The sequence below is a fragment of the Epinephelus fuscoguttatus genome, linkage group LG15 (genome assembly GCF_011397635.1).
Source record: "Epinephelus fuscoguttatus linkage group LG15, E.fuscoguttatus.final_Chr_v1".
Taxonomy (NCBI): Eukaryota; Metazoa; Chordata; class Actinopteri; order Perciformes; family Serranidae; genus Epinephelus; species Epinephelus fuscoguttatus.
Window position 1 is genome coordinate 14,950,966 of NC_064766.1, and position 15,748 is coordinate 14,966,713.

The 15,748-nt window shown below is 41.3% G+C and overlaps 1 protein-coding gene across 1 annotated transcript; it reads right to left on the minus strand.

The window, feature by feature from the left end:
- Positions 1–100: 100 nt before the first annotated feature.
- copa (COPI coat complex subunit alpha) lies at positions 101–14,919 on the minus strand. The gene is made up of 30 exons (XM_049598126.1): positions 14,707–14,919; positions 14,211–14,324; positions 14,035–14,108; positions 13,700–13,780; positions 13,474–13,550; positions 13,139–13,248; positions 11,286–11,395; positions 10,359–10,458; positions 9,445–9,663; positions 8,988–9,138; positions 8,777–8,843; positions 8,592–8,667; positions 8,253–8,335; positions 7,890–8,115; positions 7,198–7,336; positions 6,493–6,655; positions 6,175–6,321; positions 5,734–5,923; positions 5,520–5,615; positions 5,209–5,297; positions 4,959–5,082; positions 4,675–4,764; positions 4,443–4,546; positions 4,073–4,219; positions 3,793–3,933; positions 3,487–3,669; positions 3,214–3,324; positions 2,924–3,085; positions 2,618–2,812; positions 101–494 (listed from the first exon to the last, which is right to left on the minus strand). The coding sequence occupies exons 1-30, from the start codon at positions 14,744–14,746 to the stop codon at positions 435–437; spliced, it is 3,669 nt and encodes a 1,222-aa protein (XP_049454083.1). The 5' UTR covers positions 14,747–14,919; the 3' UTR covers positions 101–434.
- Positions 14,920–15,748: the final 829 nt, after the last annotated feature.

Sequence of the window (15,748 nt, forward strand, 5' to 3'; positions counted from 1 at the left end):
AAACCACTTTTATATATGCAATAAAACTATCATCCTTCAGTAGCATTGGCCATAAATCTGTGCCCACATACCACATCAAAAACAAAGCACGCCCACTGCATTTCCATTGATAGAAGTATTTTTATTTTCATTTCCCCGCAGATACACAAAGCAGTGTTGCTCACTTTTATTTATTCATCCCATACAAGTCAGAAAAGACATAACAGGTTTACAGCTCTAATAAAGCCACAGCACAGAGGTGACATTGCAGAAGTTACAAGGAATAGTTTTTGCAGAACAGGTAATACATGAAATAAGATCGTTAAAAGGAATAAAGAGGTTTAATATATCACTGTGATCAAACAAACATATCTATTTTATTTCTCATGTCAATAACTGTATTATTTCCTCAGAGTAAGTGTTGATTTGTTTGTCTTTTTCTTCTCCATATCCTCTTAGCGGAACTGAAGGGGACTGACGCGCAGACCGATCACATCCTTACCAATCTCTGTCACCTAAAAAATAAGGTGAAATTAAAGGTTAGAGGTTACAAGGAGTGAACAACGAACAAGATAATAACTCACTGCTGCAGTGACAGCAGGGACACAGACACTTTAACATTTTAATACTTTATTGTATTTCAGGCTGTTCTTGTGAGTCCTCTCCATTGTCTTTTTTTAATGCAGAGAAATGAGTCTCAATGTGTGTTTTTCTGACCAAGAATTAAAAACGAGATTTACAAATGGGTATTACAATTTGTTACTAAATTAAGGCGTTCACAAATGCATCGTCCTTATCCACAGATACCACACAAGGAATAAATAAATATCAGTATTCAACTTACAGTACAGGCCAAAAGTTTGGACACACCTTCTCATTCAATGCGTTTTCTTTATTTTCATGACTATTTACATTGTAGATTCTCACTGAAGGCATCAAAACTATGAATGAACACATGTGGAGTTATGTACTTAAAAAAAGGTGAAATAACTGAAAACATGTTTTATATTCTAGTTTCTTCAAAATAGCCACCCTTTGCTCTGATTACTGCTTTGCACACTCTTGGCATTCTCTCCATGAGCTTCAAGAGGTAGTCACCTGAAATGGTTTCCACTTCACAGGTGTGCCTTATCAGGGTTAATTAGTGGAATTTCTTGCTTTATCAATGGGGTTGGGACCATCAGTTGTGCTGTGCATAAGTCAGGTTAATACACAGCCGACAGCCCTATTGGACAACTGTTAAAATTCATATTATGGCAAGAACCAATCAGCTAACTAAAGAAAAACGAGTGGCCATCATTACTTTAAGAAATGAAGGTCAGTCAGTCCGGAAAATTGCAAAAACTTTAAATGTGTCCCCAAGTGGAGTCGCAAAAACCATCAAGCGCTACAACGAAACTGGCACACATGAGGACCGACCCAGGAAAGGAAGACCAAGAGTCACCTCTGCTTCTGAGGATCAGTTCATCCAAGTCACCAGCCTCAGAAATCGCAAGTTAACAGCAGCTCAGATCAGAGACCAGATGAATGCCACACAGAGTTCTAGCAGCAGACCCATCTCTAGAACAACTGTTAAGAGGAGACTGCGCGAATCAGGCCTTCATGGTCAAATAGCTGCTAGGAAACCACTGCTAAGGAGAGGCAACAAGCAGAAGAGATTTGTTTGGGCCAAGAAACACAAGGAATGGACATTAGACCAGTGGAAATCTGTGCTTTGGTCTGATGAGTCCAAATTTGAGATCTTTGCTTCCAACCGCCGTGTCTTTGTGAGACGCAGAAAAGGTGAACGGATGGATTCCACATGCCTGGTTCCCACTGTGAAGCATGGAGGAGGAGGTGTGATGGTGTGGGGGTGTTTTGCTGGTGACACTGTTGGGGATTTATTCAAAATTGAAGGCACACTGAACCAGCATGGCTACCACAGCATCCTGCAGCGACATGCCATCCCATCCGGTTTGCGTTTAGTTGGACGATCATTTATTTTTCAACAGGATAATGACCCCAAACACACCTCCAGGCTGTGTAAGGGCTATTTGACCAAGAAGGAGAGTGATGGAGTGCTGCGGCAGATGACCTGGCCTCCACAGTCACCGGACCTGAACCCAATCGAGATGGTTTGGGGTGAGCTGGACCGCAGAGTGAAGGCAAAGGGGCCAACAAGTGCTAAACACCTCTGGGAACTCCTTCAAGACTGTTGGAAAACCATTTCAGGTGACTACCTCTTGAAGCTCATGGAGAGAATGCCAAGAGTGTGCAAAGCAGTAATCAGAGCAAAGGGTGGCTATTTTGAAGAAACTAGAATATAAAACATGTTTTCAGTTATTTCACCTTTTTTTGTTAAGTACATAACTCCACATGTGTTCATTCATAGTTTTGATGCCTTCAGTGAGAATCTACAATGTAAATAGTCATGAAAATAAAGAAAACGCATTGAATGAGAAGGTGTGTCCAAACTTTTGGCCTGTACTGTATGTGATTAAGTTCATTAACTCTGTAAAATTTGCTTTTAAATTGTGTACTTATTACTACTATTTAAACTATTCTCTCTATATACCATTGTGACTCTGATGGTCTACTACTTTGAAGAGCTTTTCAGGTTGACTGCAGTTGCACATGGCTGTCCCTAGTCTCGACCTACCTGTGTGACCCTGCAGATTTGGCCTTTGTAAGTAGGACAGTAGCAGGCTCCAGACAGAGGGCACTTCTCAACAGGGCGTCCACGGTACAGAGGGACGAAGGAGGCGGCACACAGGTCGAATGGATTGTGGGGGTCGTAGTTCAACTGGTGGGCATCTGTGAGGGTCTTCTCACAGGCTGCCAAAATCTTGCGGGTCTGAACAGCAGGAAGAGATTTAACATGATGGTAAGAGATGGTAAAACAGTATAGCTGTGACAAATTAAAACTGAAAACACTAAATGAAGCTGTGGATATCACATAACTGACCTGCTGTGCAACATCTGGCTTCGGCCCCAGCTCGAGCAGGCGTCGAGCAAAGCCTGCAGCTGTCTTGAAGTTACGCAGTTTGAAGAAGAGGTTCAGTGCTGTGCGCAGCACCAGCACCATATGGACTGGCTGGAGATTACAGTGAGTGAAATACGCAGCCATCTGTAGGGAAAAGACACACACAGAGGACAATTAGGCTTAAGAATGAAATAGAGGTATGAAAATGATCACTTTGTAGACATCTTGGTAGATTTAGAGATGGTCTACAACACAGAAGGCCAGATATTTACCTCACACAGCCTCTTCTGCTGGTCCAATGTGTCTTTAGGCAACTTCTTCCTCTCCGTCTCCATGGTCAGACCCACTATGTACTCCCTACAAATTGTTATCAGCTGCTGAGCCTGAAACACACACACACACATCCCAGTCACAACCAATACATTTAATAATGTCAAACTTCTAAATATATTTAGGTATATTTGCCAAATACACAACCTGCAGCCGCACATGGGTTTGCATGACAAATAAGCTTGGCTATGATTATCAGCTGGTTTGATGCTCACCTCTGCAATCTCCTGCTTGTTATCAACCACCAGCAGAGGTACAGACAGCAGGATGACTCTGAAGCGCTCAACAGCTTCTTCAAAGCGCCCAGACGTAGTCAGCTGGTAGCACTGCTGCAGGCGGGCGATGAGGTCGGAGAGGCGCAGGCCCACAGCAGGCAGTCCTTGCTTTGCGCCACAGTCCTAGAAAATTAAAATATTTGTATATATTAACATTTACTAACAGAGTGATCAGAGGCAGGAAAGCAGGAATAGAACACACTGTGAATCTTACTAAGAGATGACAAAAAAAAAAATCAGCTGTACCTTCCAGTTTCTCTGGGGATGGCCACGCAGGCAGGGCAGGGAAGGCAGCCCCAGGTAACAGGTGCGGCCTCTGGACAGTGTCTGCATGAACAGTGACTTGTAGGGGTCGAAGTTTACAACTCCTACCTGGTCATGGAGCAACTGTGGTACAAAAAGGAGAACAGTAAATGACAGTATAATGCTAGAATTAACATTACAACACTGCTATTCAGTCTGTGTTTATATCTTTAAAAAAAAAAAAAAACACATGTAGGAAATCAAAATCAAACTGTGTACATACTCTCATGGCAGTTTCGAAAGAGCCAGCCAAGATGTGATCGACTGGCAGCTGGGAGTTGTTGCACCACATCTGTGTGGGACTCATGCCCTTAGTAGGTGGGACAAAGAAGCCATCTTCTGCTCCACCACCTCCACCAGCCGGCATGTCCTGATGGATGAGAGACAGATAATGTAATAAGAAATTTACTGTTATGTTGTAGCAGAGCGCAATACTTGTCAGTACAACGTTTAGCTACAGCAATAAGAGAATTTGGAAGATTGGTGGCCTGTTTCACTTCCTTTAGGGTCACAACTAAAATCAACACTGCTTGTGTCTAATGGTAATCCTGTTCTATTGGTTGTCAGATTTGCAATGATGTAGCTCCTCTCACCAGCTCTGGAGGAAGGTCCAGGTCTTCCTCCACCTCCCAGCCTCCTCCCTCCTCTTTGATTCCCCCTTCTTCCCCAAATCCTTCCTGAGCATCCATGAAGCCATCTGAGAGACAGAGAAAGATGGGACAAGATAAATATCAATTTATACAACAATGTCATATTGATGATGTGAACCAATGCTCCCACTGAAAGGTCAGTTTTAAAATACTGTTTAAGTTACACTGAATTTACCTTCATCCAGCTGAAGCTCTGCATCGTCTCCCCAGCCCTCACCTCCTGGGGCGTCCATGTCAAGGTCGGCAGCCATCTGACCTGCCTTACCTACAACAGAAAAAAACACTGCTCTTACTCTGCTGCAGGTTTTCACAACTTATAAAAGTCATTTCATTTTATTTTGACATACAACACTTGGAAAACACTTCTCACTGGTACACTCTTTATATATTGGTATGTATATATAGTATATGCATTGTGATTAAATACAGTTTTTGTATCTGTCAGGACTGCAGACTCACCCTTTGCTGCAATAGCTCCCTCAAAGAAGCCCTTTGATACAGTGAGCAGAGGCCAGTTGGTGTCGAGAGGGTTGATGGGTGGAGGAGGCTGCAGCAGCTGTGCATTGGGATCAACCTCTGGCACCTACAAGACATCAGATCCACCATTACTTTAATCAAAACATAATGAAGGCTTGTGTTTCAGACTGCATGTTATGGTTGTCTATGTTGTGTGTATGAAGGTACACAGAATGTTTTTTTCTTAACACACCGTCTCCTTTTCTGGGTCAAAGGTCTCCTTTAGTGCCTCAGCCTCTTCATCCAGCCCATGAGTGGCTGCAGTCAGGTAAGCTAGAGACTCTGGAAACATGCACACAAGTAGGTATACATGTTGGCCTCTTGTTACATTGCTTACAATTAAAACAACAACACTGTTTTGGTAAGCACAACTGTGATGTGGTAGAAATTAAGGATTTAATCTGAGTATTTCTCACATTTTATTAAAAAGAAATAAGCCCAAAAAAGTTAGCAAAACAGAGAAAATATAAATGAATAGATGAGGAAGGTGACGCTTGAACTCACTTTGCCCACAGTTCTTCAGGATGCGGACCCTCTCACTGACATCTCCCAAGTAGAGAGCTGCCTGATAGTGACCACTCATGTCCTTCCTGATCTCAGCTACAAACAAAGTGTACACAAATATTAGATACAAGTTCACTGACATAAAAGACACACAAACCTCCAATCACATCCCCACATCTTTGGCACAATATAAAAAAATTTCTCCATCTCTCACCGATCTTCATCATCTTGCGCAGCTTGGCCAAGTTGCCAGTGATGAGGTAGAGGAAGGTGAGCTTGTCAAAGTTCTTCGTCCTCTGGTAGCACATTTCCACGACCTGGTGGTGACCCTGCAGCAGTGCCGCTTCACCCAGACGCTCCCAGCAGCTGCGCTCATCCAGGGCCTTGGCTGCCTCCAGAGCGACCTGAAGGTACAGAAAAAAAACAAGTTTAAAAAAGTGTACTTGAACCTGGGTCTCATGCAAAAATGAACCAGACAGCAGATGGGACAATCCAAGCTAGAGCTTGAGGAGCTGAAATATTTATGGAGCAAATGCTGGTTTATAAGAAATATAGCAACATGTCTACTAATGTGCAAAAACAGAGTTCAGGAAAAGTGCATGTTGTAAACAAGAAAAAGAGTCCTAATCATACAGTTTGCACAGCAGCAGCTCACCTCAATGTTTCCACACTCCAGAGCCAGACTGAAACGTGTCTTCTCATCTTTGACAAAGTGCAGTGCCACCTCAGGGTAACCCTTCTTCTGCAGGTAGGCGATGATGGACTGGCCCACCAGCTTGGCATTACGCACCATGTGGAGCACCTGGAGGAACAACAATAAGAGGAATGGTGTCAAAGCCAGCATTTGGAAACTTAATACTTGCCAGTACAAAGTTTGAGAGGTCAAAAATGTCTTAAGGGAAAAAAAAGCAAGAATCAATTACAGTATACTGTAATAGTTACTTCACAAACACAGTGATCTCCACAGACCCACCTCATCATATTTGCGGTTGACCAGGGCCAGTTTAAAGCGGTACTCAGTGGGGTCAATGGTGAGGACACGAGGCCTGCACTCCCTGTCTAGGCAGTAAACACTGTTTCCTCTCACACGGGTCACATAGATGGGCAGGTCCAGGGTTCTGATGATGCCATGATCACTACAGAGAAACACAGTCAAAGTACTGTGTTAGATGTTTTCAGAAAATCCCCCATCACCAGCTGATGTGTGGGGCATTCTGCTCTTTGAAATGTCAAACCTTTAATGTTGCAGGTTTCTTTGTTTGGGAAAGCAAACTTTATTTTATGTTTTCATAAATCATGTTATATATAAAGTTAAATATGTGGACAAATTAAATATGTGAACAAATGAAAGCAACCAGCAGCATGTAGTCCTAGCTGCTGATTACTTTGCACTATAAAAAGATGTTTTTATCTCTAAAATCAGGTCAGTGATGACAATGAGTGGAAAATGTGTGCCCACCACCAGTCTGGTACATTTTGACTTCATTCATCTACACTTCCAGTAATTACTCCACCAACTCAACAGCACCTTGTGCAGTTATACATATCTAGTTTACTGATCAAAGTTAAACCAACAGTTGAGTGTTTGTATCTTTTGCTTTGGCCTTTTCAAAGCAGACGCAGTGTACCTGACTGATAACAGACCTATTTTAACTGTTTTTTTTAAAGCAGCACATACCCAGAGGTAAGGGCATATTTGATGTGGTTGGAGGTGGTGTAGATGAAGACTCCACTCTCGTCCCAGGCTCCACTCTTCACTCTGATGTTCTCATGAATGTTGCACAGACTCTCCAGCTTACGGTTGCAAATCATGATGGCTGAGGGACGAAAAAGACAGCAAAGGAGATTTAGACTCTGGCCAAGAGCAATCCGACATTAGTGGTCTTGTTTAAACCAATAGCAGGATCATTTTCAAGTTAAATTAATTTGCTGTAATAAGGCTTTCCATAAACTGCTAATTGATGCTTTTAACCAACATTCACAAATAAATCTTTCACAAACTAAATCCATTCAACATGGCATCCCCTTCTTTGTAAAAGATATTTAGACTTTTAAGCACAATTTGATGCAGAACAATAAAATCCAATGCATCTGGAGTAACAAAAATGTGTCTGTTTTGCTTTACTGTGGTAAAGTGGATTATCACTATAATATTTTAACAGCCTTCCAATAAAAGCATAGATGAAATCAAATTCGTGCCTGCTTCTGGTTATGCTAATATTATCCAACAAGGAATAATGTCTCAGTGATGTTTCAGAGCCTCAGCGCTAGCAGAACAAACAAGTATAGAGGACAGAGGAAGATAAAGATACTGTGACAATGCGATAAGTGTCCTGTCTGTACCTACAGATAATTATCTTATCTACCCACCATGTTTAGCCAGCAGAGCTACGTGGCTGGTGTCAGCACTCCACACCACGTACTTGACCTTGGCAATCTTTACAGTGGCCAGAGAGCGTTTCTGCTGCACGTCGAACAGCGTGACACCATCGGCATCGCGCAGCAGCAGAGAGCCTGTCCCGGCATAGAAGATTTCCTCGCAGCTTGGCACCTGTACCTTCTTTACAATTTCATTCTTCAGGTTCTTGATCAGCAGCTACAAATGGAAAGGGAATGTTTTTTTTTATCAAAGTTTGTCATGATTCCCCAACTTTACAAGATGAAATCCTTGTTAAGATATAACTGCTCTCTTTCAAAATTGTTCCTTCTTTCTATTCCTGCAAATGGACTTACAGAGTGCATACGGTCCAGAACGGCAAATCTGTTCCTGGCCACCCAGACTGCAGTTAGACCAGAGGACCTCTTCCCCTCCGGTGCTGAGAAATAGACAGATTCTGTGTAACTTTTGTCACTATGTACCCGGTATATTTAAAGGGATCCAATTTGTTGGCATCCAATCAACACCTTACAGTGTCACAAATGAACACCAATGTTACAGTAGAAAGCAAAACATCACATATAACAAATCACATAATAACGCCAGAAAAGTACAATATGAATGACAAGTAAATGACTGTTTATGGAGCAACATCTGAGGAAAACAAGTATAACTTTAGTGAGGTGTTTCTTTACCATCAGGGTTCTGAGAGTCGCTTTCTTTGGGAATAGAGTACAGGTCATAGGTGCTGTTCTCCAGGTTGGTCGCCCTCTGCAGGAGATAAAGAGCATTACATAAAATATATGGGGGAAAAAAAGAATTTAAGCAACTGTATATACCAGTAAGGGATTAATGTGTGTTTGAAATGAGAGATACTTACAGTGCAGAGCAGGACAGCATTCTCAGCAGGGTTGTAAGACATGCTGAACACTGGGAACTTGGACCCACTAGAAAAAAAGAAAATATATAAAACATAGCATGTTACATTTACTGGTTACAAATACTTAAAGTAGAACAACAAAAGTCTTAAATTGGTCAGGGCGAGTAAAATGGATACACAATAAAAAATAAAAATAAAATGAGTGACCTACCTGCGTAGCTGCATGACAGCAGTGTCCTTGCTGCTGTTGAAGTCCAGCTGGCGGAGGAAACGGTCCTTGACGTAGTACAGCATGTTGCCGTGCACAGCGTATGCTGGACGCTCACGCTCCAGCTTAAACACAATCATGCCGCTGTCATGACCTGAAGGACACACAGACAATCTTTCATTCCAATTGTCACATGTTCAACAGTTACACATCAGAGATCTAAATGTGTAAGCCCCTCTGCTGTAGGAGGAGGGCGCCATCTTTACTGAAATGGGAAGTAACCAAAATTTCAGCTGTGAGTGCATCTTCCCTAGCATGACATAATTATTTTGAGGCAGGACGATTTGGAAACTTTCATACTCTAACAACAACATCATAAGCTGGATATTTTAAAGCAGGAAATAAGACTCCCCTTGACTTTGCGAGATGGGTACAAATACAGACCAGTGTCACCACCTACCAGCAGCAAACAAGTTGAGGTTTGGGTGAGCCCCCAGCACCCAGAAGCGATCGTGGTCCCTTCGGAAGGTCTGTACTCCAGTCCTCTTGGACATATCCCACACCCGGATGCTCTTGTCCTCAGAGTTGGACAGGATGAGCTCCTGGCGTGGGTGGAAGACAGCACAGGACACGTTGTTGTAGTGACCACGGCACGTATCCAGCTCCCAGGCCTTGGATTCTGGACCATGGGAGAAAGAGACCAGAGAAGAGGGTGGAGAAAGACACAAGAGAAATGTTAACACCAGGTATTGAGAAAACCAAACTATTGAATCAGCAGTTGGGAAAAGAAAAAAAAAAAAAATCAACATTTGTAAATCAGCATATTAAAAATATAGATCTACACTGCATAGTCACATGTAATGCACTTACTAAAATATTTAGTGCAACATTAGTGCATTTTCTTCAAAATGCAGTGAGGAAGATGATACAAGTGGAAACAACTACTGACATAAGTAACTGTTGATGAAAGTCTTTCAGTGCATATTACACTTCAGCATCCATAGGGATGTAACAATAACTTTGTCACTTAGCATCATCAGCCAATTAACAAACTACACACATATCTAATAAATGATAATTTCATTCAATTCCATCTTACTGCATGACACAGAAGTAATTACAATATCAAGCACTTAGCATAATAATGATGCTGTGATGAAGTAAAAGATGCATGTAAACATGATGTGTTGTCATTGCTGTACCATGCTAGGTGACAAGCATAACTTCAATTAACATTTATAATGGGCCCTTGCTTTTATTTTAAATGTGAGTGACAAAAAAGAAAGGAGAAAAAGAAAATCATGAAGCGTGAAGCTATGATGGACTCCGTGCAGCAGATTGTTGATAACCATTTACTAACATTGCATCACATACCATTCATTCTCCAGATCTTGACCTGCCTGTCGTCAGCTCCAGACACAATGAGAGGCATGGTGGGATGGAAGGCAGCCCAGTTGACCCCACGGTCATGACCCTGGACACATGTACACAAAGTCATGTGACACAAATCCAAACATCCAACAACTGTGCCAACACTGAGGCTGAATACTGGACTCTTTCTGAACACTAAAACACTAACTGCACTATCTGGGAAAAAAGTGTAAAGCATAAACTAAAACCAAAATAAAATTAATTTCTAGTGGATATTTTCCTTCTCAGAATTATGGAAAAAAATTATAATGTTTATTAAGAAGGCTCTGTAAAGTTAAATTACCGAATCCGTAAATGATTAAAATAGTCATTCCTTGTCACCTCCACGACACCTCCATCAGAGGTGGAGAAGTACAAAGATGACTGTGTGACTGTGTCCCAATTTTTCATTGCTTTTATTGGATGACATGCCACTGGTATTGATGTTAAAACCCAACCCAGGTGTTGTAATTTTATTTCCTTAGGCTGGACATGTCTTGACCTTTAAAAGTAATGACTCAAAAACACACAGAAGAATGTGATGTAATTTAGAAAACTGCCTACATTTGTTACATTAAGCCTAAAAACTCATTTTGGTAGTATTTTCCATGAACAGTACTGAATCTTTAAAGTCAGTGCCGATTTGGAAAAATCTTTATACAATGCTAACCTTGTTTCTCTCCGGCTTTTCAGTGGAAAGGAAACAACAGTTATTTTTAGCATAATCTTCTCCCTGAACACCAATGAGCTCAAATAAACGCATTTTAAACAGAGGTTTCCAGTGGACAGGTGAAGAAATTTCTGTCACTTACCTGTAAATGTAAAAGGTTGTTAAGGACTCAACTTCACAACATATCAGACTGAATCATACATGTGAAACTCACTGCTCACCTCAAGGACATGCTTGACAACAGCATCCGAGGCACCGAACAAGTCAACACCAGAGATGCCGCGCACCTCTGTCTCCACAGCTCCTGGAGACAGGTTCTTCTTCCTCAGACCTGGAACCAACATTCAGGGCATCGCGTGCAAGGAAGGAGCCATATTCATGTTACACAAGGCACAACCACAGTACAAGGGAAGAAGACAGAGATATAACACAAGACACATATGATTTAAGGAATGAAATATGAAGCAAAATCATGAGAGGAGAGGCAATGGAGGGAAATTATGAGGACTGTTGGACTACTGAACACACACGCAGGGTCGAAACACACCAACACAACCTCTGCTCTCTCATACCCCCCTAACTTGAGTCTGGAAACAATCATGGTTGTAAGAGTGCTGTGGATTGGGTTAATGAATCTCTTGTATATAGAAGAAAAATCACAGTTATTTATGATTTGATTGGACAGCAGTGAAAGACACCGATTACCTCCTAGACTCAAATAAGAGGAGGGGAAAAAAGCCTGAGAAAACATAGCTTGCATTCATGATTCCTGCCCAGTTAAAACAATGCGGTGAACAGTGGTTCAACAGCACAGAGAGATGACACAGGGGCACAGAAATGAAACTAGGAACCCATGTGCAGGTGTGGATGTTTCCAGGGAGAGCATGGGATACAGGGAGCGCGTGGACTTGGCTGATGGGGGTGGGGTGGGTGGTGTTTGGCATTGTAAAGACGTGCTCTGATGGGGCGTTGGATGTCAAGAATATTATGAGGGGTTTTTTTGTTTTCTTAGAGCCTCATGCATGGTTCTGCACAGAAGTTAAATGTCATGCAGAGGTAATGAATTCGACATGTCACAGTTATGGGTTAGGAGAAAAGTTGTGGGCTTTTGCCATGAGAAATATAAACGCTGTCGTATATTTCATGTTATATTTTAAGTAAAAGAGCCAGCCGTGCTATGTCATGCCAGTGGTATAAATACATATGAAAATCAGTACTAAAGAAGTTTAAGTTTAGAAAAGATAAGCTTTCAAACTGGTTAATAGTGACGGCTGTTTTTCTTAATGCATTTTATATCAATGAAAAAAAAAATAACAGTATGGGGAAGCAGTATGGACTTCCTATAATAAAAGTATGAGTGCGAAGTGACCCGGCCTTTGATGTTAAATGGGTGCCGTGCATGTAACATGGTGAGTCAAGCATTTAAGTTCTACGCCTTGCTATGATGTCATATTATGCAGGAGTTCATAAAAGCTGTATGTATAAATGCAGTCAAGCTCTATGCTAGAAAATGTGAAAGCAAATCAAATCCCGCGGACAGGAGACAGACACAGAGCAACATCTTAAGCATGTTCACAGGTAAGAAAGTGATAGTAGACACAAGTCAATGGTTTTGTTAGTAGGAAGACAAGAAACAGGAAGCAAGAAATGCTGTCGACAATTCGACATTTTAAGAGCATGCAAAGGCATAGACACACCTCCCATTTCCTATTTTTTTTTTTTTTTTTTTTAGCTTTTTTAACCATGTCTCTGACCCAATCTCTGATCTGTAAACTATTGCTTCATACAGAACTCGTATTTACAGTGCAGTATTTCATTCACAAATACTACATTATAAATTTGTTCTGGTAAAACATCTATCTTCCTGTCTTTCTCTCTTTCTTGAAGGGAGAGGTGTGTCTGAAAACAGCCCATACAGATTTGTCCTCTACAAGTAGGAGAGGAAGAAGAGGTGGTGTAGGATTTGACATTCATCCTCTTCCTGCTTCTTCCTCATCCTTCATACCACTCTACCCTCCAAACCCTTCCTCAACACAGCCCACTGTCCTCTGGTCAGCCGACCCCAGGCCCTCACCAGAAATATCCCACACTCGCACTGTCTGGTCCAGACTGGCTGACACCACTAGGTCCTCAGCTGGATGGAACTGGGCACACATCACATAGTGATTATGGCCTGTCAGCACACTGTGGATAAGGAGGAAAAATGGGATATATTCAGAATTTGATATAGATTATCTTCATATTTTATTTTAAGGGTAGTAACAATGATCATCATAATGCTTTCCTTAACATTTTGTGCAAGATATTAAATTAAAGTAAAGGCCCTTTTTTTTTTTATTAATTCATATCACTAAACAGTAAGATATAAATTGTGTTTCTCAATTTAGAGAAAACTCCAGTGTGTTTTACCAGACGCAGGTCCTGGACTGCCAGTTCCAGATGCGAATAGTCTGGTCATCTGAGGCACTCAGAATCCAGGGGTACTCCTACAGAATGGGAAATTATGATTTATTCATTCATTTCAGATTTACTTTTTTTGCATGGATGATTGTTTGTCACTCTGTACCCTCAAATCAGTGATGAAATAGTTAGGAGGTAGAAGTAGATGTATTTTTGAAGTTTAAGAAAAACCCACATGGTGGAAGAAGGTGGTTCTGATGTAGTCGAGGTGTCCAAGGAGAGTGAAGAGGCAGCGTCTCAACTTGTAGTTCCACACCTGGTCAGAATAGGATTATTTACTCATCACATACAGTATAGGTCAAGTTCATTGATGTAATACAATAATCATATGGAATAATGTGTGTATAACATTGAAGTTAGAGACTTTTAAGTAGATCATTTGCTGTGATATGGGCATACATGCATGTAACATTGAGAAATATACATCAAAACAACATTTCTGGCACAGAACAACCTCTCCACTTCATGTCAATTCTACATGGCAACATCCAAGTGCAAAAGCAGTCTCACCTTGATTTTGTAATCATCTCCTCCAGACACAAACAAAGGCTGCTGTTTGTGGAAATCAATCCCTCTGACGGGGCCTGTAGGCGAAGCCACATCAGTTACATCACATATATGTCAAGAGTACAGTGCTTAAGATTAAATAATAATAACATGCTAGATCAGTCACATCGCTGCCTTACCATCATGCTCGTCAAACTTGTCTATCAGTGTGCACATCCGATAGTCCCACAACTGGATGACTCCGTTGTGCAAACTTGCGAGAACCCATGGCCTCTTGGGATGGAAACTGAGGCCTGAAATGTACAACAGCTGATTAACTACTTCATAACATCAGGTGAAAACAGGTCATTAGACTTCAGCTTTCTAACTGTGATACAACAACAACGGAACCACATCACGCCGACGAGTTAAACTAAATACTGCAACATTAGCCTGGTTAGTTAGGCTAGCAAGGTAGCTACAACAACGTACCGGCAGTGTCCGTTCAACATCACAACATTTAAACACAAGACTTGACATAAATGATTTTAAGTTGGATATTGGTGTGTATAACGGTATTAAAAGCAACAATTAATTCATTTGAAAAACAACTTTAAAAGGATATATAACTAAGTCGGGATAACGCTGGCTAGCTTATCGTAGCGCATATGCTAACTGCAGCTAGCAAACTCTTACCTTTGACACGGGCCGACTTCGTCTCAAATTTTGTTAACATCGTCACTTGACAATAAAAGAAGCCGTAATGTCAATGCTGTGGTAAGATATATCTCCGAACGAATAATAAAAACAACTCAAATAACACAGACAGCTGGACTCAGGCTGTCCGCTCGGCTTCGCCCATTTAGATGATTCTCCTTTTTTCCTGACACGTAGCTCGTTTTGACTTCCGGTTTTGGACAATAAAGTTGTACAGTGAAAACTTGACGCAGAAAGCTCCACGGCGGCGGCGGATAGAAATACAACACATAGAACAGACTCGACAAGAAAAGTATTATTGTATTTGGTCTACATAGTCTAACGCTACACGGTCTGGTCAGAGCGACCCATTAACACCCAAATGTCTGTTGAGAAAGTAAAACATGGCCAATTAAGAGACTGCTCTGGAAATTTCCCTCAAACACCATCTTCATCAGCTGATGAGTTGAGTCGTGGAAATGAATATCTGTCAATTTCCACTTTCTTTGAGCACTTTGGCTCAGAGGCATGTTGGCTAAAAAAAACATCTTCATTCAGTAGGCTACTTGTTCTAGAGCTCCCGGCAGCGTTGGGGAAGCTACTTTGAAAGCTTAATTTAACAACCAACCAATTACTTCTCACTGGAAGAGGTTGAACTACAGCCTACCTTAGGGAGAAATCTAGTTTTAGTAACTAAAACTACTAAGAAAAAGGAGCTCAAAATAAAATTATATATGTAGATAGATAGATAGATAGATATAGACATAGATATAGATATATGCACCAAGTAGGGTTGCTCAGTTAGCCAGGTAACTTCTAAGATAGCAAGCAAAAACTGTTCTGAACATTTTAGCAATGATCTTTGAAAGGAAATCAGGGTGATGTATCACTTTTTTTTTATTTCTCTGGCGATTTCCATGTCTGACACACTCTGCCTCTCTTACTGACTTGTGACAGACATCAGCTGTAGCACTGTTGAGTTGTTTTATCTGCAAGAAACACAAGACATCACATTGATTCTAGACATTGCCCTAATTTGCAT

What these genes read in the sequence shown, in the direction of transcription:
- copa (XM_049598126.1), bottom strand. Translation starts at nt 14,746, where the DNA reads ATGTTAACAAAATTTGAGACGAAGTCGGCCCGTGTCAAAG. An exon ending in GAGATGATTACAAAATCAAG is followed by an intron (nt 13,781 to 14,034) that starts GTGAGACTGCTT and finishes TATTCTGACCAG; the next exon opens with GTGTGGAACTACAAGTTGAG. An exon ending in AGAGCTTCAGCTGGATGAAG is followed by an intron (nt 4,547 to 4,674) that starts GTAAATTCAGTG and finishes TCTGTCTCTCAG; the next exon opens with ATGGCTTCATGGATGCTCAG.